The following is a 22,775-nucleotide window of genomic DNA, read 5'->3' as shown; positions in this document are numbered from 1 at the left end:
TCAGCTGATGGGGGACCTGGATATGGGGAAGGTGCCATTCTGACCAGGACCGTGTGTGGCTTCCTTTATCCTGGGCAGAGGTGTCTTTTTTAAAGCTCAGTAGGCTGAGAGACTCCCTGAGATAGAAAACTGCAGAGAATCTATGGCACAGAATGTATCTCTGTGTCTTTTGTAATTATTGCTACTTTTGAAAATAAAGTCTCAGGGAGAGAAATGTGATGTTTAAAAAAAAAAGGCACTGAGATAATAAAAATGATGGAGTATGTACTTGGTGCTTTTACTTCATAAGTTTTATATTCAACCTTCCCGTTTTACTTTCACAATAATCCTTTAATAAAAAAGTTATTCAGTATGAGGAGTGATTACAAAGTTGCCATTACTGGTTGAGTACAGTATTTGCAATTCCTGGAATTCGCTCTGAGCACCTAATTCCCAGACCACTTTGTCAGCTTCAAAGGCTCTGGTTTCATATTCTGAAATGTTCATCTGTGGCCATTTTATACTTGTACTTTTGCTAAATATCATTCCTACTTGAATAAATTAACTGCAGAGCTAACCTGAAGCGATCCTAGGAATTTTCTCTTCTTTGGCAAGGAAGGAGGGGTCTGGACTTTTTCAGGACTCTCCAGATCTCCCTTTAGGATTCCAAACATCAAAATATCTGAATGATCCTGCTGTTTTCAGTGATCCCTATAGTTTTCTTACTTGAGTACTACCTGAGTTCACCTGGAGAGAATCCCTTTAGAGAGGCTGTAGACCTATTTTTTCTACAAGCTTTATGTCAAGCCAGGTATATCGAAAGTGTTGAGTGCTCTGCCTAGTTGTATTTCATAAGGCTTGTTGTGAATGCTGGTGAGTTCATGTGTTCTGGAGATGGGGAAAGTTGGTATTGCAGAAGGGTTGGTTACTGATGTGATTATTTCTGACCTATTGATGCAAGAAACCTTGCTTCTCTTATCTTCTAGGGATTGTTCCCTGAAGGGGAGACCATTTCATCTCTTCCGATTACTCATCCAATACCATGAACCTGAGCTTTGTTCTTTTCTTGATACAAAGAAAATTACTCCAGACTCCTATGCACTCAACTGGGTAATAAAGTGAAAGTAGGAACACTTAATGAAAAATAGATTTCTTTACAACTGTAGTTAGGCTCCCCTCCCCCCAAGGGAAAAAAGAAAAGTGCTAAACTGTAGACCTTTACTACTTACACCAAAGGAGTAAAATCATTTTTATTTCAAAATACTCTTTTTGCTCTTCACATAAGTCAGTTAGATTATGTGATATGAAATTTAACCTATATATATATACACCAGTGGAATTTAAAACTGTGTGATTAAATGGTTGATGGTATTAATAAGAATTGGTATCTAATCATGAGGAAAATGAAGAATATGTAGATGATTTTTATTAAAGAATGTAAGTACATCTAAGTGCTTTTTAATTCTGTATTTAGATTTTTAGTGGGAAGTTTTATTATTCTTGAATAGTGGTTCTCAAAGCTTTTGGTCTCAGGACTCCTTACATTTTAAAAAATTTTGGGGAGCCATTGTTTAAAAGGGTTATGTTGGCATTTACCATATTAGAAATTAAAACTAAGAAATTTAAGATGTTAATTCATTTAAAAATAAGCCCACATGTTATAAATTGCTGTTTTTAAAACTTAAAGATAACTCTATTTCCCCCCCTAATTTAGCAAGAATAGAGGCATTGTTTTATATTTTTACAAATCTTTTTAATAGTTGGCTAAATCAAAGACAGGTTGATTCTCACATCTTCTTTATTCAGTTTGTAATGATATCAGTTGTCAAATAGTCTGGAAAATTCTTTTGTTTACTTGTGAGAGAATAAGAATGAACAAGGCAAATAAAATCTAAGTGTTAGTGGATCTTGGGGACTTCCAGCGGTCCTCAGACCATACTTTGAGAACCAATCTTCCAGGTGAATTTGAAGGTATTGCTAAAACAATGATTGGATGCTGAAAGAATGTATATTAAAACATTAAACATACTCCTTAATCATGTCTTACCTAACTTTTCTTCATGAAAGAACCCCCTTTCTGCCACTTATTAACTGTGTGATCTAAGACAAGTAACTTAGCCTCTGAACTTCAATTCCTCATTGTAAAATGAGAATAATAAAATTATCTGTCCTAGAGGATGATGGGATGAGTTAGCATTCAGTAAATGGTAATTAGAGAATCCTAACTGATTTCTACTCTTAGTGCGTAAAATCTCAAACCTAAGTAGCCTATGTTTTAGTTCCCTTTTGGCTACATTCTTGTCATGTTGAATTAAAATAATATAAAATTATAGCTTCTCTGAGATTTATACTTTACTTTTAAATTTACTTATTTATGATAAAACACGAAGCTATTTCTCTTAAACATTCTAATACTTACTAAAGGCCTTTCTGTTTGCATCATTTGCTCTGCCTTGGAATTGCCCTTTCTTTGTCAGAACTCTGAATCAGAACTCAGTGCTGGTATCAAGAGATTTTAACTGAGTACTAACACACCTGGTTTCTCTTCAGTGCATTTTCCAAATAGTTGATTCTTGCTACTAGTATCATATCTATGAAATGGGGTGTTTTTAAATCAAGAGATGAAACAATTGAAACTGATAATTATATATTAAGAACCCATACCTGTGAATAATTAAATGGTAGCTTTAGTTTAGCTAAGTGAGTTTGAGTTTAAGGATGTATATTATGTATATTACTATTCTGTGTTTGTATCTGCATCTTCTGGTGTTTTTTTGTTTTTTTGTTTTGTTTTCTTTTGTTGTTTTAGGAGGTTCCAGGGATTGAGCCCAGGACCTCATACTTGGGAAGCAGGCACTCAACCACTTGAACTACATCCGCTTCCCTGCATCTTCTAACTCTTTTTGTAATAGTAATTTTTTAAGCAACAACAACAAGGTTAGCATTATTTACAAGCCTTATGGTCATGTGTATTGGTGATTACTCGTGCTGTGGAATCTTAGGTCTTTTTTCTAGTCCCAATGCCACTACTCACTAGCTCTGTGAACTTGGACATGTTACTTTAATCTGAGCCTATTTCCTTACCTGTAAAATGAGGAGAAAATTGTGCATTTTCAGGCCTGTTAGGAGAATTAAAATAAAAGATAACTAATAAAAGGTATATGAAAGTCGTTTAGTACTTGGAAGAAAATATGCATCAAATGTATGTGTTTCCACTAGTTCCCTTCAGTCTTTAAAAATGCTTTAAATTTAAATCTCTAGATGGAGTAGTAACCTTATAGGTAATGAAAGTTGAAAGAACTAAAATTATCACTAAACTCATGCAGTTTAAAATACAATTAAGAACTAAAGAAACTTAAAAACTAACAGTTACTTTATTTGAAGTATAAAAACCACAGAGCTTCTAAGTCCTATTGAGGGATATGAATGTTTGTCTCACCTATTTCAAATGATGTACAAGTAAGCTTTCAGAGCAGTTCACTTTTTTTGGTCAATAAAATGTGTAAGGTGTTCTTAACTTAAATTACCATGTTTGATTCTCACAATTACCTTGTAAGTACTGTGCTGTTATTAGTAATAATTGTGCTAATTACCCTTTATAGAGCTCTGTGGGTAATTATGCCAGTTATGCCATGACAAATATGTACTAATTACTTTAGATACTTTAGGTTCTCTTTTTACAACAATAGTAGAAGATGGGTAGTAGTATTCCTTTTTTTTTTTTTTTTTTACAGAAGTAGAAATGGAAGCTTAAAGAGGTTAAGTGATGAGTCCCAAGTCACACAGCTAGTAAGTGGCTGCATTGTGCCTTGAATCCACATATTCTGCCTTTGGATTACATACACTAAAATTAAGGTACACGTTAAAATAGGAGGTGCAGATAATTTGATATAATGTTATTCATGCACTTGCTTTAATACTTTTAAAATAAGTCAGTACCAATGGTTTAAGTCTCTCATATTCTGATTACAGCTTGGAAGCCTTTTTGCATGTTACTGTTCCATTGAAGTCACTCAGGCAATATGGGATGGATATCTACAACAAGCAGATCCATTTTTTATTTATTTTTTAATGTTAATAATCCTTGTTAATGCAAAGTAAGTACCAAGTTCATTAGATTTTTCTCCTCTCTTTTCTCAAGGTGCTTTGTTAATATTTAACTCAAATTCTTTTGGTTCCCTTTTACAGAGAAGTTATTTTAGCACAAGAGTCAGACAATAAAGAAGACATTATCCGTAAGTAAAATTAAATGTAGAGAAAACATAGTGCATCACTTAAGCTCTCTAAAATGCCATTTCCTTTGTAGCAATTTGACATAGTTATGAATTCCAAAATAGATATTGGATTATGTTTGTAAAGTGGTCTGAACCTGGGCATGATTAAGTTATGATTAAAGTTTTGATTGGGACACATCATTGGGCCCACTAAGGGGTGGGGACTCACAGATAAAAGGAATGACAAAAGACAGAGTTGAAGCTTTTTGATGCTGGAAGATTTCGATGTTGGAGTTTTGATTTGGAGCCCTGGGAAGTAAGCACACAGAGGAAAGAGAAGCAAGCCCAGGGAAGGGAGGACCTGTGCCAGGTAAAGAACACAGAGGAATAGAGACAGCTCCTTAGACATGGCAGAAACCCAAGGGAGAGAGACAGAGCCGTTTTCCTGATAGTCTACAGCTTGTGGACAGAGGCAAAGCTTAGAGAGCCTCATAGTCTACAGCTGACCTTGAGAGAAAAGAGAGGACCTGAGCCCAGAGAGAAGCAACACCTGGGAAGAGAGGAACCCAGGAAGCCTGAACCCAGGCAGACATTGCCAACCATCTTGCTCCAACACGTGGAAATAGACTTTGGTGAGGGAAGTAACCTATTCTTTATGCCCTGGTATCTGTAAGGTCCTACTGCAGATAAATACTCTTAATAAAAGCCAGCAGATTTCTGGTATTTTGCATCAGCACCCCTTTGACTGACTAATACATCCTTGTCCATAAATCTAGGAAAATAGTCTTGAAGAGCTCTGAGGTCCCATTGAACTCTAAAATTCTATAAAAATACTCTCCAGGTACAGGCTTTAAAGGCTGTTTTCACTGAATTTGCCATTCTTATTCATTCCTTCGTGTTTTTTCACTCTTCCATTCCTTTCCGTGTACTCATTGTTTGGTGTCAAAGTTCAATTAGAATGGCCTCCACTCCCTTTCATCTACCTTTCCTTAATTTACCTGTCAATACTCAGCTTACATGGTATCTCCAATGTGAAACCTTGATCCTTCTTTTGAATTCTCCTCAACATGGTGTATATTTCCTGTTACTTTGTACTATCTGTATTATAGAGGTTTTCGTACTACATCATAATTATTTATATTTATGTTCCTTACATAAAGTAATGTTTTTTTTATTTTTTTAAGCAATGTTTTTTATGTCATAAACTCTTTTCTTAGTCATTTTTAAAAATTTCTTGTCTCCCTGGCACTTAATATAGTTTCTTGAATAAATAAATCCGAATATTCTGATCAGTGCTAATAAATTTGATTTGACTGCCTGATATCATCATTCACTTAACAGCAGAACTGCATGAACAATTTCAGCTCCTTTAGGGAAATCCACTTGGGTAAATCCCCAAGCAGCTTGCTTGCTTGCTTTATTTATTTATTTCTCTCTCTCCCATTCCCCCCCCCCAATTGTCTGCTCTCTCTGTCCATTTGCTGTGTGTTCTTCTGTGACCTCTTCTATCCTTATCAGCAGCACCGGGAATCTGTTTCTTTTTGTTGTGTCATTTTTGTCATGTCATGCTGTTTTTGGGCAGGCTGCACTTTTTCACGCTGGGCAGCTCTCCTTATGGGGCATACTCCTTGCACGTGGGTCCCCCCTATGCGGGGGACACCCCTGCGTGTCACAGCCCTCTGTGCGCATGAGCCCTGCGCATGGGCCAGCTCCACACGGGTCAAGGAGGCCCAGAGTTTGAACTATGGACCTTCCATGTGGTAGGCATACACCCTATCCATTGGGCCAAGTCTTCTTCCCCCCATGCTGCTTTAAAAACATTGTTGGAAAGCCGCCCAGCACGAGAGAAAGTGCCCAGAATGGCGCCGCACACATGGAGATCTGACGCAGCAAGATGACACAACAACAACAAAAGAAACACAGATTCCCATGCCGCTGACAACAACAGAAGAGAACAAAAAGAAGAATATGCAGCAAATGGACACAGAGAACAGACAACTGGGGTGGGGGAGGGGCGGAAGGGGAAAGAAATAAAATCTTTTAAAAAAACACATCATTGTTCAGATTCTGTTTATACAGTATTATGTTGAAGATTCTTCAGCTTGATACATAAATTATGTTCATTAGTGTATTCTTTACTGAACAATTTTTAAAATGTCATATCTATAATCATCTTTCAGAGTTCTTGGAAAATACCCCATCCAGTTTGAATCTAGAAGATATAGAAGACCTTTTCTCTCTGGCTCAGTATTATTGCAGTAAAACACCAGCATCATTTAGGAAGGTATAAGACAAGAAATGATCAAGTATTCTGTGCTTCACATTTTATACATTATTTCATTGTTTAACTGTATAACCATTTTATTTGAAAAATTCTATATTGTCATTCTTTTCTGTCTTTTTTATGTATTGTAGTTTTGTGTGATTTTTTTCAGTATCAAATATCCTTCCTGGTGTAGGAACTCACAGGTTAAAATGATAGAATGTAAATATGCTAGTAACCATCTCACCTCTATTCTGAACATTATAGTTATTTCTGATCATATGAAAATTTGACTGTGAAATACTTTCCCAATTAGTGCCTTCTTGACTTTAAAAATTGCATAACAAAAAAAAAAAAAGAAAGATGCGTAGTAATGCCTTCTTTATCTGTAAGTCAACCTTATACAACCTTAATGATGTCAAGCTGTTTTATAAACAAAAAAAGGGTCACTTAGCCCCATGGAGATCTAGACCGATCCTTAGACCAGTCAGGCACTTTCAAGTAAGGATATCAGATTAGAAGCATGAATGATGTGAGCTCTCAGAAAATAAAACCCCAAGAAGCAAAAGCTAATAGTGGAAGAGGCACATAAATAAAATTTAAGAGCAAACAGGTTTGTCGGTGCCCTTGAGAGCATTATTGTCTCTTTTGTTGTTGTTTGATCATTTTCCACCATAATAATTGCTAGTTGGTAGTCATTGTGTTGCTGAAACATCAGGATTAAAGTACATTCAGTAGTGTAAAACTACTGTGTTTCAAAGGCAGGTAGTGCATTTCAAAGGTAGGTAAGGCAGGTAAGGAAAATCTTTTAAGAACATTGCCCTTAAAAATAATTAATTAAAAAGAGATTTGTCTCTAGGGAATAACTTCAGCTATTTTATTTATTGCCTTATGTAGAACACCTTTGTTCCCAAGTGTTGGGTAAGTCAGATAGTAGGATAGTGGTTTAGGATACTGGGTAAAAAAGAAATCTTAATCTTTTCTTTTCAGTTTGTAATAAGAGCAATTTTTTTTTTCAGACAAAGTAAATAATCTGCACTAGCATTTGCTAAGTAGAGCAGGCTATATATATATTTATCAATGTATTACATAATTTATACAATTCATTTCTGCCATATATTTTGTTTTTATTACATTGAAATATGAAAAATTATGAGCAACCATTTAAAAATTTTGATATTTAACTATAGGAGAGAGTATAAAAATAGCTCTATAGAATGTTTTTCTCGGTCTTTCATTTTGTGTGAACTCTGACAGGAACTTTATATGTTGGTGTTTTTTGTAGCTTCTAATGTATAAGATTTGAGATTATGTCACATGATTCAAGGAACTTATGTGATTATTTTACCTCAGATCATGGTTTAATGGGGATATTTTTACGAAGAAAAGTTTGATTTTGTTTTTTCTTCATTTTAAAAATCTTTCTTCAAACAGGATAATCACCATCTATTTGGTAGTACTTTGTTAGGAATTAAGGATGATGATGCAGATCTGAGCCAGGCTCTTTGTCTGGCTGTCTCCGTGTCAGAGATCCTTCAAGCAAATCAACTCCAAGGAGTAAGTAAAGGAAACCCGTTGTTTGCCAGGGAACTCTCTCCTTTAAATGCAAGGAACCATCATTTCTTCTCTGTTCATTGATTCCCACAACAATGTGGCCATTTCGGTTTTTTTGAAAGATAATGTGTTAAATCATCTACTCAGATCATTTTTAAACTGCCAGCTTATATGTTTCTTGTTGTCAACAATTAATTATTATTTTTTCATTTTAGGAGGTACAGGGGTTGAACCCAGGACCTTGTACATGGGAAGCAGGCTCTCAACCACTTGAGCTACATCTCCCCCCTCAACAATTAATTATTATCCTTTTTTTCCCTTCCTCTTCCCCACCCCACCCTCCTGTTTTTGCTCTCTGTGTCCATTCACTGTGTGATCTTCTGTATCTCTCTTTTTGTCTTCTCTTCTCATCTTTATCTTTAGGATTCATCGTGATTCAATCCTGGGGACCTCTGATAAAAGAGGTTCCCCATCAATTGCACCACCTCAGTTCCTGGTCTCTGCTGTGCCTCACCTTGACTCTCCCTTTGTCTTTCTTTTTTTTTTGCCTTGGCGTCATCTTGCTGCGTGACTCACTTGCGCGGGCACTGGCTCACTGTGCAGGGACTCAACTTGCTGCACAGGCACTTGGCTCACCACGTGGGCCCTTTCTCACCATGTGGGCATTCATGCAGGCACTCAGCTTACCACATGAATACTCAGCTTGCTCTGTGGTCACTTGGCTCACTGTGTGGGCACTTGGTTCACCACATGGGCACTGGCTTCCCGCACAGGCACTGGTTCACCATGCGGGCACTCATATGGGCACTCAGCTTGTCACGCAGGTACTCACGCATGCACTCACGCAGGCACTCGGCTCACTGTGTGGGCCCTCGGCTCTCCATGTGGGCACTTGGTTTACCAAATGGGTACTCCCGTGGATACTTGGCTCACCACATGGGCACTTGGCTTATCACATGGGCACTGGCTTGCCTCACATGCACGCTTTCTCTTCTTTTTCGCCAGGATAGAACCTGGGATAGAACCCGGATCCTCCCATATGGTAGGCAGAGGCCTTATCACTTGAGCCACATCCACTTCCCAATTACTGTCATTTTTGACACCAATTTTTGTAAACTACCGAATCCTTTCTTCATATTTGAGTAAAGCAACTGAATGTGGTGCTGTATGAAGTACTTCAAAGGATAAATGTAGCACTTAACAGTTAAATTCTGGGGAGTTATATAGCTAATTGAATTTTATAATTTAGTACCATAAAGTGTATAGCAAAGGAGAATTGAGAAAATTTGCCTTAATTTTCTACCTATTATTATCTTCATGAAAACCTATTGAACCAATCTGACCAGTAGTAATTTTCAAATATATGCTGTTTTCAAATATATGCTATTGTTGCAACAGTTAACCATGGTTATATATATTTGGAAGGAGGGGTAAAAGGAACAGACATGTGAAGACAGGCGTTTACAATAGATTTTTCTCTGTTGAACTTCTTAATATTTGAACTGGTTGCTCAGAATGTTTAAAAACCAAGATCTAACTTTTATTTTCTCATTAGAATTAGTATTAGAAAGCAAATGAAAACATAATCCTGTTTTAAAAGACACATATTGAACTTCATTTAAAGTGGCATTGCAGAAAACCATTTCCCCCCAATAAGAAAGATATTTAGTTCTTTTTATTTATTTATTTGTTTGTTTGTTTATTTCCCCCCCCCCCACCCCAGTTGTCTGTTCTCTGTGTCTCTTTGCTGCGTCTTCTTTATCCGCTTCTGTTGTTGTCAGCGGCATGGGAATCTGAGTTTCTTTTTGGTTGCGTCATCTTGTTGTGTCAGCTCTCCGTGTGAGCGGTGCCATTCCTGGGCAGGCTGTACTTTCTTTCGCGCTGGGTGGCTCTCCTTACAGGGCGCACTCCTTGCACGTGGGGCTCCTTACACGGGGACACCCCTGCGTGGCATGGCACTCCTTGCGCGTATCAGCACTGCGCATGGGCCAGCTCCACACGGGTCAAAGAGGCCCAGGGTTTGAACCGTGGACCTCCCGTGTGGTAGGCGGATGCCGTAACCACTGGCCAAGTTCGCTTCCCAATATTTAGTTCTTATGTGACTTTAATTGTTGACAAGTTTATGGACTTCTTTGCAGAAATAGAACAGTATATCTAGATTTTTTAAAATATAACTATATAGTTTTAAAAGTGCCTCACATAGTACACATTTGAAATTTTTAAATTCCAATTTAATTCACTTCATAGTTCAAATCTGACATACTTTTGCCTTATATTCTAAGATTTTCCAGGCAAGGACAATATATACAGGTATATTTATTTAGAAAAAATTCTTGCATCTATGTTGATTGGGTTCTTCTAAGTGAGATCCATTTTTCATTAATCATGTTATCCTTCCTTTGGTTAATTTTTAATATTTTATTGTATAATGTGAACTTCAGGGCAAAATCAGTATGTCAAATATTTCTCTCTCAGGAAGGAGTCCGGTTCTTTGTGGTGGATTGCCGTCCTGCAGAACAGTATAATGCTGGACATCTGTCAACTGCTTTCCACTTAGATTCAGATCTGGTTAGTATAAATACTGATTAAAATTTTTATTTTAAAGTAAGAGAGGAAGTAATATTTTTTTAGCCCATAAGTAAATATACATATCCCAGATTTGAGATGTTTTTCTTTCTGCTTCAGGGGGGGAGTGTCTGCCTTTAAATTAGAAATGTGTTGCTCTCAAGTTTCCTTTTCACCTAGGACACCCTTTTGGCATCATAAAGCATAAGCTTATTATTGCTTACCATTGTTATGTCAGTAAATTCTGAGCATCTTACTATGAGCTACTGATACAGTACTTAGCATAGTGCCTTTCACCGAGTAAGTATTCTATAAATATTAGCTCTTATTAATTGGGTAGGAATTATTACAGGTTTTATTATAAGCCATTTTTCTCATTATGAGTACTTGTGCATATAATAAATTAATATTTAATGAGTGGTGTCTGGCATATAGGTACTCAGAAAATGGTGGTTATAATTATTATCCTAGGAGCATTTTAATTGAAGGAGTGGACAAATAATTAAATGCAGTCAGAGATGATTAGAACCCTAGACAATATTGAGACTGACATCATTTAAGCTCTTCTGGGCTCTTTAGACCTTTAGGGAGTGTTGAGAGAAAACTCATGGAAAATGGAGGGAGGTAGAAGAAGCCAGAGGTTTGAGCACTGTAGATAGAGCATGCCCACACCTTTAAATGGACTTTTGTGCCTTTTTTCTTGACTCCTCTAAGAAGACTTAAATTTATTTTTAAAAAATTTACTCAATTGATTCATAAATGCAGCCTTTTTAAAAAATGTTTTATTTTTTTAAAAGATACATAGATCATACAAAATGTTACATTAAAAACATGAGGTTTTCATATACCCCACTCCCCACAAACCCCCACTCGTCACACATCAACAGTCTCTTTCATCAGTGTGGCACATTCATTGCATTTGATGAATTCATTTTGGAGAACTGCTACACAGCATGGTTTATAGTTTACATTATAGTTTACACACTCTCCCAGTCCATTTATTGGATTATAGCAAGATACGTAATGTTCTGTCTCTGTCCCTGCAATATCGTTGAGGACAACTCTAAGTCCTGAAAATGCCCTCGTATCACACCTCTTCTTCCCTCTCCCTAGTGAAGCCTTTTTAAAAAATTTCAAGAGGGAAGCATTACCTCAAGCGTTAACCACTATTATCAGCTTGTTTAATCTTTCTGACCTTTATTGAATATGTATTGTATATTTCTTGTTCTGCCACTTGGTTTTTCACTTAACAGTTTTTGGGAGATCTTTCCATTTAAGTTCATTCTTTTAAATGGCTGAATGGTGGTCCATGATACAGATAATAACATAATATATTGTCCTGTTGATGTATATTTGGGTTATTTTCAGTTTTCCTGTAATAAGCATCCTTATTTATATTTTTATGAACTTATGCAAATATTTCAATAAAATGGATTCTTAAATTAAAATTGTTGAATTGAACAATTCTAACATAAAAAAACTTTTGTAGGGACTTTCATTTTGCCCCTGAAAAAGGCTGAACCAGTTGATATTTCACAGCTATAAATGAGAGTGATTTTTTTCATGCCATCAACATTATAGGACATTATCAGTCTTTTTTATTTTTTACTAGAATGATGGGTGAAAAAGCTGGTAATTTCAAAGGCATTTGAGCATCTTTTTTTTTTTTTTAAGTTTATTTTTTATTTAGTAGGCAGATGCTCTATCAGTTGAGCCACATCTCTTTCCCTTGAGCATCTTTTTAAGAGTGTGCTATTTATTTGTGTTGCTCTTACAAATTGCTCTTTTTACATTGTCCATTGTTCTACTGGATTTTCTTTGTACTACTTATGCAGTCCCATTATAAAAGCTGTTAAAATTTTTTTGTAATTATTGTCATATTTAGTTGTTAAGAGTAGGAATTTGATTTTTTTTTTTCATTTTTATATCTCCAGTACCTAGAATAGTGCTGATAAATGAATGATTCTACTATTTCTGCCTGACCTCTAAGAAATAGATGGTTTGCGATGTATGTGGCAACTTAACAGATAAAGCTTGTTTTGATATCTTGTTGTTAGTCATGGACCCTTCACCCCAGTATTAAACTCTTCCTCTGTCATAATACCTAGGAACAGCATGGCTAGTTGTTTGTCATTTCAGAAACAAGAAACAGTACCAACGAAAAAACTTTTTTCTAGTGAAGTATTTTCTTTGCATAATTTAATCTTTTAAATTACTCACTAAAATACTTTTAAATTCTCATTTCTCCCACAAATTTTATTTATAATGGCTTTTTCTTTATCTTTGTTTTTATAATGGCTATTTAAATGTTGATAACTCTTTCTGGAAAAATATTGAGTTTTGCAAAATGTATATAAAGCTCAGGCTTGCCAAGTTTTAATTTTTTAAAAAATTGTCTAGATGCTCCAGAATCCATCTGAGTTTTCACAGTCGGTAAAATCCTTGCTTGAGGCACAGAAGCAGTCAATTGAGTCTGGCTCCATAGCTGGTGGGGAGCACCTCTGTTTCATGGGCAGTGGCAGGGAAGAAGAAGACATGTATATGAACATGGTCCTGGCACACTTTTTACAGGTATGCTTACATAAATTATTTAAATTTTGCTTGGGTATTAAGGTCACCTTTAAGAAGTTCCCAGAGTTAGTTTTTTTTTCTTTTATGTACATAGTTCAAATTTATCTGTATTTTCTTTGAGAGCTTCTGGCTTTTGTGTCTTGCCAAGAAAGGTCTTCTCCTTCCCTTACTTTTCTCAACATGGCTTTCTTTGGGTATATGATTTAAATGGTGAACCATTTGGAATTTATTTTGGGGTTAAAAGTGAGGTGGGAATTAAAAAGAATTTTTTTTTCCAAGTAGCTAACCAGTTGCATCATTAATTTGCAATACCACCTTTTAAGTATAAAACTGAATTCCTTCATACGTTAGGGTCTATTTATCTGAATTATGCTGTTGTATTGATCTTTATATCTGTTCATGCCCTAGTACTTTTTCCAGTAGCTCTATAAGGCATTTTAATATATTCACTTTGAAATTGAATATATATGCATATGTGTTTTATTTTTTCATGACATTTAACCACTTTTCTTGTTTTGAATGTTGTCTTCAGCATTCTACTAAATAAATTTTTAGTGGTGATGTTATGCAACTTGTCCCTCTTCTCTACAATACCTTACTCAGTGGTGGCTTTCTTTATAAAAATAGTTTATTTAGCTGTTTGGTAGTTTATACCTTAAAACCCTTACTTTATATGGCCCTATACTATGGAATCAAGGAGAACGAGGACATGGTGTTGCACAAAGCACTCAGTTTGGACCCTTTTCTATTTGTGTTACATTTTACTGAGAATTCTAGTTTGAGAAAATTAGTCTAAACATCAAAATCCTCAAGAGAACAAAATCAGAGAAGGAACAAGGTATTTTGGGGATAATTTTAATCTTATTAAAGGAAGGACTGTAGGAACTTATACAGGATTACAAATAGGAATCCATCTCATTTTACTCAGAAATTTAACCAGCCTATTCTGAAAATGCTCAGGTATAAACCATATTGTGAGGACTATCACATGGGAAGACTTTGGAATATTGTGAATTTCTAATTTATAATCTTAGAAATCTTAGTGTGATTTTAGAAATTTTGTTTCCTGATACCTGTCTTGAAAAATTTAAAACATTCAAAAGTAGGCAGAACTGAACCTTCTAAACTATGTAAGTATATAACCACATTATCATTATCACAATTGATTATAAAATCTAACTAGTATTCAAGTTTTCCTGATTTTCTAAAGATCCAAACAAGATATGCATTTGGGTTAAGGTCTTTTAAATATCTTAATTTATAGGTTCCTCTTCCTAATATTTTTCCTTGTAGTTTATTTGTAAAAAAAAAAAATAGTTCCTTTGTCTTTTAGTATCCCACATTTGGGACTTTGCTGGTTGCATTCACAAGATGTCATTTATTAGGTTCTGTCCCTGGTGTTTCCTGATAGCAGGGAATCTTAGGAGGTGTGTGTACTGCCAGCACATGTGGCAAATACTATCCAGATCTCTCTCTACTTTTTCTCTCTTTTTTTGTTTACCATAGTAACATTCTTTTATTTCTTCTTTATCTAGTAGCTGGAATATTTCTATAAAAGAACACAAGATATTTTGAAAGCTTTTTAAAGCCACTCTGTGGCTAATTAATACTGATTTGACTGTGTATCTCACTACTTGGGATTATATGTAAAACAAAATCACAGTCTTGTTAATAGATATGAATTGTCTATTAAGACCAGACATGACAATACATAGGCTAATGTATATGCCTTTCTAAGTCGAAGTTCAAAATATCAGGAAAAAAGGAAGTCCAGAAATTTAATATATGGCCATATATTACATTTGTAAATATTTATAGAACTATTGAAGTTTTGCGTTTTGGAATAATTTTAATTTTCTTTTCCATTACAGAAAAACAAAGAATATGTGAGCATTGCCAGTGGAGGATTTATGGGTAAGGCTGTAGCTTATATATTCCTTTGCTTCCACCTTTCTGTTGAAATCATTTTGATTATCAGCAGAACTGATTTTGGACTGAGCAAACTGGTTAATGGGTAGACTTTCCTATCTTTGGTCTTTCAGTAAGTAAGGAAGAAAGGCAAGACCCACAGGACATACAGATAACAGATAAACATAAGAAACAATTGAAATGAGTAAATATTTGGTGAAAGATTATTTAAATAAGTTTTTTATTTTGTATAATCTGCATACTAATATCTAGTAATCTAGGGTATTAAAATAATTGCCCTCATCCTGCTCTTTTGCCTACGGACCTGTCCCGCCCTCTGTGCGCCCGCTGTCACCATTTTTCCTTCTGCCATGTGGCCACACAAGTAACCCTGAGAATTTATAATCTATAATGGGGAATTGTAGTTTGTAAATCAGCCCTTTTCATCCTTTTTCACCCCCCATCCTCTCTACCTGGACCCCTGCTCTGTTATTTCCTCCCATTTCTCTTCCCTCCCTACCTGAATAAATTACTGGCCTAACTCAAATAAAATAAAATAATTGCCAAGATCTCTGAGAATTTAGGAAGGATTAGGTCAGGGTAATAAGATTAGAAAAGAACCTGCTTTACATTAGGGAAAACAAAATACTAATCTATAAATGCTAGGAAAAATTCATGATAAAATCAAATCAATACATCTTTTTTTTGTTTGTTTTAGATCTTTTTAATTTTTAAAAATGTATTTCTCTTCCCTTCCCCATCCCCCTCCCCCCCTCCAGTTGTCTGTGTCCATTCACTGTGTGTTCTGTGTCCACTTGTATTCTTGTCAACAGCACTGGGAATCTGTGTCTCTTTTTTTGTTGCATCATCATGCTGCATCAGCTCCCCATGTGTGCGGCACCACTCCTGGGCAGGCTGCACTTTTTTCACACTGGGCATCTCTCCTTATGGGGCACACTCCTTGCGCATGGGGCTCCCTTATGTGGGGTACACACACACGGCATTCCTTGCGTGCATCAGCACTGTGCATGGACCAGCTCATCACACGGGTCAGGAGGCCCTGGGTTTGAACCCTGGACCTCCCATGTGGTAGGTGGGTGCTCTGTCCGTTGAGCCAAATCCACTTCCCAATATATCTTGAAGCTAACAAAACCTTGAGTTTTGAGCATGGAGTTCTTTTAATGAGTAACTTGTGACTTGGTTTTTTGTTTGTTTTAACTTAGAATTTTTGACTAGTGAGGATCTATCTATTACCTCTTGGTCTTTGTTGATTTTTATCAGTGTTTAAAATGATCTCTTAAATATCATGGCCTGATAACTACCTTTGAAGATCATACCCAGAGTGATATACAAAAGAGATTATTTTAATTAGTAGTGTTAAACCAGCCTGAATATTAAGCTTCTTGTTCTCAAAAGTGTCTGTAAAGCAGTCTTTTAGAATATAGTCTAGTCTTGAGAAACTTTTTAAACTATGAATTACTTCTTTTACCAAACAGTTTCCATTAGCAGTTAATGCCTATGGCTGCAGCTTTTTATGGGAAAAATTGATTTATGTCTCCTTATGATATAACAAAAGTCACCATAGATTTTCTATTAACCCTTTTTGTCAGTAATGTTGCTGAAATTGTCTGTTAATATTTAATGATTACCTTTCAAAGGGGGGAAGATATCAAGCCCTTACAGTTATCATGACATAACCATACTACCCTTAGGGTCAGTTGAAATTAGTTAAGATATCTGTGTACAGGGGACTTTACAAGGAAGGAAAGAAGGCATAGAGAAAAAGAAAGGCTTTTTGTAGGCTGGCACCCTTTACTTGTTTACTGAGATGCAGAAAGAAACATCTGTGATCATGTCCTTGCATCCTTTTTCACTCAGCTATGACATGTTTATTATAGTTCTCTTGTAATGAATCTTTCCAGAGGTAGTTGATATTTCTAGGTTTTTCTCCCCTCTCTTTTGTTTATCATAAGCACTGCAGCAGCACCTGGCAGACATTAATGTGGATGGACCAGAAAATGGATATGGCCATTGGATTGCTAGTACCTCAGGCTCAAGAAGTAGTATCAATTCTTCAGTTGATGTAAGTATATGTGTAGAATGTGTCACCATATGTGGGTAAATGCCCAGAAAAGCTAATTAACTACTAAATCACCACCATAATAGAAATGGAGTTAGAATTTTAATTTGCATATAATGAGGAATCATATATTGCAAGGTTAATGAAATGATGCCAGGAATTTCCCAGTTAGTTTGGACCAGCAGAATATTCAGGCTTATGGTCTCATTCCTTGTTTGCCACGTCTGTACCCTTTTCCTATCACAAACTTATATGATTAGAACTTTAGTTGACTCACATTTAAGAATGGCCCAGGTAGAGGAAGATAGGAGTCAATTGCCAGTCCCATTATATTAGATTTGAATGAAGTATATATTACTGAAGGATTTTGCTGTAGTGGCTATTATGGATTAAATTGTGTTTCCCAAAAAAATAAGTTTAAGTTCTAACCCCTGGTCCTATGAATGTGACCCTATGTGGAAAACAGGATCTTTGAAGATTTTATTAGTTAAGATAAAGACAAACTGGATTAGGAAGGGCCCTAATCCAGTACGACTAGTGTCCTTATAAGAGGAGACAATTTAGAGACAGAAAGAGAATATGTTGATGTGTTAGAAGCAGAGATTGAATTATACCACAAGCCAAAGCATGCTGTGGTTTGCCAGCAAGCCTCTGCCAGAACCCTACAGACTTTAAAGGAAGCTTGACCATGCTGACACCTTGATATTGGACTTCTAGCCTCCAGAACTGTGAGAATAAATTCTGGTTTCAAGCCACCCAGTTTGTGGTATTTGGTTACAGCAGCCCTAAGAAACTAAGATCGTTTTTGGTACTGAGAAGTGGGATACTGCTGTAAGAAATACTTAAAAAATGAGGAATTGACTTTGGAATTTGATAATAGGTAGAGGCTGGAAGAATTTTGAGGTGCTTTGTAGAAAAAACCTAGTTTGCCTTCAAGAGACTCTTGGTAGGAATAATGATGTTAAATGTGCTTCTGGTGAGGCCATAGAAGGAAGTGATTAATGTGCTATTGGAAATCAGAGAAAAGGCAATCCTTGTTATAGAGTGGTAGTGAGCTTAGCTGAATTATGTCCTAATGTTGGGTGGAAACTAGAACTTGTAAGCAATGAACTCAGATATCTAGCTGAGGAGATTTTCAAGCAGTGTGTGGAAGGCACAGGCTGGTTTCTTCTTGTTTCCATTGTAAAATGTGAGAGGAAAGAGAGAAATTGAGGAAGGAACTGTTAAATAAAAAAGGAACCAGCAGTTGATTTCAACCTATCCATATAATGTACTCTGGAAACTGGGCCATGGGTGTGGCTGGACAACTGCTTGCTAAAGAGGTTAGACATGTGACTCATGGATCCAATCAACCATTTCAGAAGATACCAAGAATGGAAATATGCTTATCCAGGAAAGATCTGTGGAGAACCCTCTTGTCTGATATCTTGGGCTCCCATAAACTGCATGGAAGCCCAACAGACTTTCTGAGAATTTTATATTAGCAGAAACATTGCCAGCCTGAACTGAAAGGGACAGACATGAAATGAAGGAAGAATAACTCCAACAACAGAGCCATGGAAACAAAGGTCTGGGCTGAAGGGACCACCTCAGGTCAGGAGGGCAGCCCTCTGCCCCTGCATTCAGATGGAGGGTGCTGCCTTAGGTGTTCAGAGAGGGTGGGACCAGTGCCCCAGCATGACTGGAAGGCAAAGCATCTAGTCACAGAAGATTACTCTCCGGCATTGAAATCTAATGGAATTTGCTCTGCTGGATTTTAGACGTGCTTGGGACCCCTTTTTTCCTTCTGATTTCTCTAGACTGGATTGGGGATATCTATCCTATACCTGTCTTATCATTGTATTTTAGAATCAGATAACTTGTTTTATACTTTCATAGGTCCACAGATGGAAAGAAATTTTGCCGCATGATGGATCACACCGACAGTCACATTCATACCCGATTTAGATGATTTAAAAGATGAGATTAATTAATAGACTTAACGTTGATGCTCAGTGACTTAAGACTTGGGGGCATGTTGATAGGGTGAATGTACTTTGCTGGGTGAGAAGGGCATGGATTTTGGGCAGACTTATGGATTGAATTGTGTCCCCAAAAAGATATGTCTAAGTTCTAATCTCCATGAATGTGACCCTATTGGAAAATAGGATCTTTGAAGATCTTATTAGTTAAGATGAGGCCAAACTAAATGAGGATGGACCCTAATCCAATACTACTGATGTCCTTATAAGAAGACACAATTTGGAAAGACAGAGAGAGAAGACATCCATGCAACAGAGGCAGAGATTTAGTTACGCTACAAGCCAAATAATGCTGTACATTACTAGCAAGCCTCTGCCAGAACCCTACAGACTTCAGAGGAAGCATGGCCCTGCTGACACCTTGATTTTGGACTTCTAACCTCCAGACTGTTTAAATTTCAGTTGTTTTAAGCCACCATAAGAAATTAAGGGTGAATCCATTTTTCTTTTCTACTTTTGAAATGTTTAGGTAATAAGTCTTTTATGCTATTTCAGTATTTCAGGTCAGTTGACTTAGATGTCATTAAAACATTTTTTGTAACAGAAACAGAGGGAAAATTAGTATAGGATCATGGTTACAAGCATGGATTTAGGGGTCTAATAGTCCTCGGTTCAGGTTTCATCTCCACGACTTAATTTCTTCATGATCTCCAGGAATCTGTATAATAATAGAGATAATAATAAAAAGAACCTTCCTGATAATGTGAGGATTAAATGTGCAAGTGCATGTAAAGCAGCATAGTACCTGTTATATACATAATTAATAGTAATTTTATAAAATTATAATTCATTAGATGTAGTAATGGAAGTGGTTTTCAGCCATGTAAAATGAAGTAAATTGTTTTCAAATTGTCAGTAGATAACTGGCTTCTCCTGAGAATTTTTTCTTCAACTTGATCCTATAGGTATCTAAGAGCTCTTCATGTGAAATTGCCATTTATTTAATAAATATTTGCTGTTTTCGTTTTTACTTACTAAATAGTATCCCATTGAAGGATATATTATAATTTAGTCAATTAGTCCCCTATCATTATCATTATTTACATTGCTTTCAAACTTTACTAAAACGCTACTGCAATTAATTTTATTATAATGTATTTGCATATGCCATGAGTATGTAGTCCTAGAAATGAAATAACTTGCTCAAAAGAATACTTACAAAGGATAGAAAAAGGAATAAATATTAAATATGACATATATAAGCCTAAAGAAAAAATGACTAAAAAAAGTACTGCCTGGATAGAAGCTAAAAGTCAGAAGAATCCAAAGATTGAGGCAAATCACCATGTGACAGAGGCAGAGATGCAAGCCAAGGAGCCAAGGGTTATTGGCAAGCCAGCACCCGAATTCTACAGACTCTGGGAGAAAGCATAGTCTATTGAGACCTTGGTTTACACTTCTAGCCTCCAAAACCTGGAGCGACTTTCAAGCAGCTGGCTGGATGTAGATCAAGGTAAAAGTGGAACAAGAGAATTTGGTCCTGGGCACAGAAAAACAAGACCATTGGTGACCTTTTATAGATTCTCCAGGAGATGGGTCATCATCGAACTATCCATTTAATCAAAAACTATGGACTATAAATTTCCCTCTTCATCACAGCCTTCACCACATCCTCTTCATTCCATTATGGTCAGAGAAGATGCTTTGTATACATTTGATCTTTCAGTATTTATTGAGACTTGTTTTGTGACCCAACATGTGGTCTATCCTGAAGAATGGTCCATGTGCACATGAGAAGAATGTATATCCTGCTGTTTTGGGGTGCAGTGTTCAGCATGTGTTAATAAATTCATTTATCTTATTATTTAAGTTCTCTGTTTACTTATTGATTTTCTGTCTACTTTTCTTTCTCTGTTTACTTATTGATATTCTATGTATTGATGAGAGTGGTGTCTTGAAGTATATTTTTGTAGAGTTGTCTATTTCTCCTTTCAGTTTTGTCAGTGTTTGCCTTACATATTTTGGGGCACTGTGGTTAGGTGTATAAATATGTATGACGTTATTTCTTCTTGATGGAGTGCCCCTTTCATTAATATGTAGTATTCTTTTTCTCTAGTAAAAAAAAAAAAAAGTATTGCCTTACATTTAACACTGTTAGTGTTAATGAATATTACCATTACTCTGATCAAAAGACATAGATTGGCAGAATGGATAAGGAAATATGGCTTATCTATATGTGCCTACAAGAAACTCACTTCAGTCCCAGGAACATAAATAGGTTACAGTGAAAGGTTGGAAAATAATTTTATGCATAAACAGAAACCATAAAAGAATAGTTAATCAAAACCCCTAGAATTCTGCATTATTATCAAATTGCCCTCCAAAAAATATCCTAATTTATAACTCTACCCACAGTATTGGATAGTCTATGTGTTGAGGCTTTCTATTGAATTAATGAGCAAAAGATAGGAACACTTTTAACTTTTGTTTTAAACACCCACCACAAATTGTCTTCTAGGGTATACATGAACAATTCCATAAAGTATTTTAGGAATTATATTCACATCTATTACATTAGCTTCATCAGGAAACTTTTCTCCACAAACTAGAAACCTATGTGAGAATGTTTTAAAAAGCAAAAATATACAAGGATAAAATGTTTTTAAAAATTAGCTTCATGAATGGTATTCTGATTATACTTTTGTTTATGTGTATAGACTTAGTGTAAGTTAAGAAAGGTAGAAAATGTTAGCAATTTCTTATTAATTGACAAATTTGGTCTCCACATACATACGTACAACATTTATCCTAATTTTTATTTTCTACATTCCATTTTTAAACTGGTTTCACTTAGATAACCTTTAGTAGTAGTATGTCTGCTAATGATTTGAAGAACAGTTAATAAGTTTTTTTTTTTCCTCAGGGTGAATCTTCTAATGGCTCAAATGATAGAGGAATGAAGTCACTAGTAAATAAAATGACTGTTGCTTTGAAGACAAAATCTGTTAATGTCAGGGAAAAAGTTATCAGTTTTATTGAGAATACATCAACTCCTGTGGACCGGTGAGTTAATTATACAGTATGAATGTATGATAAATAATTAAAACTGAAAAAAAGTGTCTCGTGGTACACATTAGTTGAGTGTGTTTTTAGAAAGGATCACAAAGTATATATTTTAATTAAAAGATTCCCATAATTTTAATTATAATTGCAGGGATGTACTTTATGGCTACAAAGATTCTCTCCCACTGCTCAGAATATGACACTGATAACGAAGCTGCCCATTTTGCAATTCATTAAAAAAATATTAAACTCTATACATTATACTTCATATGGTAGCTATTTCCCATTGTCAAGTGATGGGGAGTCATCTGCTCAATGCACTGATTTCATAGCAGAAACTTCGTCCTTAGTACCAGGAATTTAAAATCTTGAAAAGTTGGTCATGTTAAAGCAGAAACCCACTTCTGTGTTTGCGTTCAGATCTCCATAGAATTTTGTTTGCATAGAATAAGTGAGTCTAATTTTCCAGTAAATTACAAATAAAGGACAAAGCTAACAACTAATAAGAAAGTTTAAGAATATCTTTTATATTATTTCTTATTGTAACCGAGTGTATAATCTATTTTTTTTTCTTCCATGTTTGACCTTGCTGGTAGAGATCAGATCTAATGTTACAA

The 22,775-nt window shown here is 35.7% G+C and overlaps 1 protein-coding gene across 3 annotated transcripts in view; it reads left to right on the top strand.

Annotated features, from left to right (window-relative positions):
- TBC1D23 (TBC1 domain family member 23) overlaps positions 1–22,775 on the top strand; it is a 68,550-nt gene that overhangs the window by 31,295 nt on the left and 14,480 nt on the right. For all 3 annotated transcript variants that reach the window (XM_058296002.1, XM_058296001.1, XM_071214864.1), the window contains 10 exons: positions 966–1,089; positions 3,952–4,076; positions 4,168–4,214; positions 6,374–6,477; positions 7,891–8,013; positions 10,486–10,578; positions 12,976–13,146; positions 15,018–15,060; positions 17,028–17,137; positions 22,019–22,158. In XM_058296002.1, the coding sequence (XP_058151985.1) occupies positions 966–1,089; positions 3,952–4,076; positions 4,168–4,214; positions 6,374–6,477; positions 7,891–8,013; positions 10,486–10,578; positions 12,976–13,146; positions 15,018–15,060; positions 17,028–17,137; positions 22,019–22,158 (1,080 nt within the window). The remainder of the gene's footprint in view (positions 1–965; positions 1,090–3,951; positions 4,077–4,167; positions 4,215–6,373; positions 6,478–7,890; positions 8,014–10,485; positions 10,579–12,975; positions 13,147–15,017; positions 15,061–17,027; positions 17,138–22,018; positions 22,159–22,775) is intronic.

This window comes from Dasypus novemcinctus, chromosome 4 (assembly GCF_030445035.2).
Source record: "Dasypus novemcinctus isolate mDasNov1 chromosome 4, mDasNov1.1.hap2, whole genome shotgun sequence".
Classification (NCBI taxonomy): Eukaryota; Metazoa; Chordata; class Mammalia; order Cingulata; family Dasypodidae; genus Dasypus; species Dasypus novemcinctus.
Note: the sequence above shows the minus strand (reverse complement) of the source record. Positions and strands in the feature narration are given on the sequence as shown.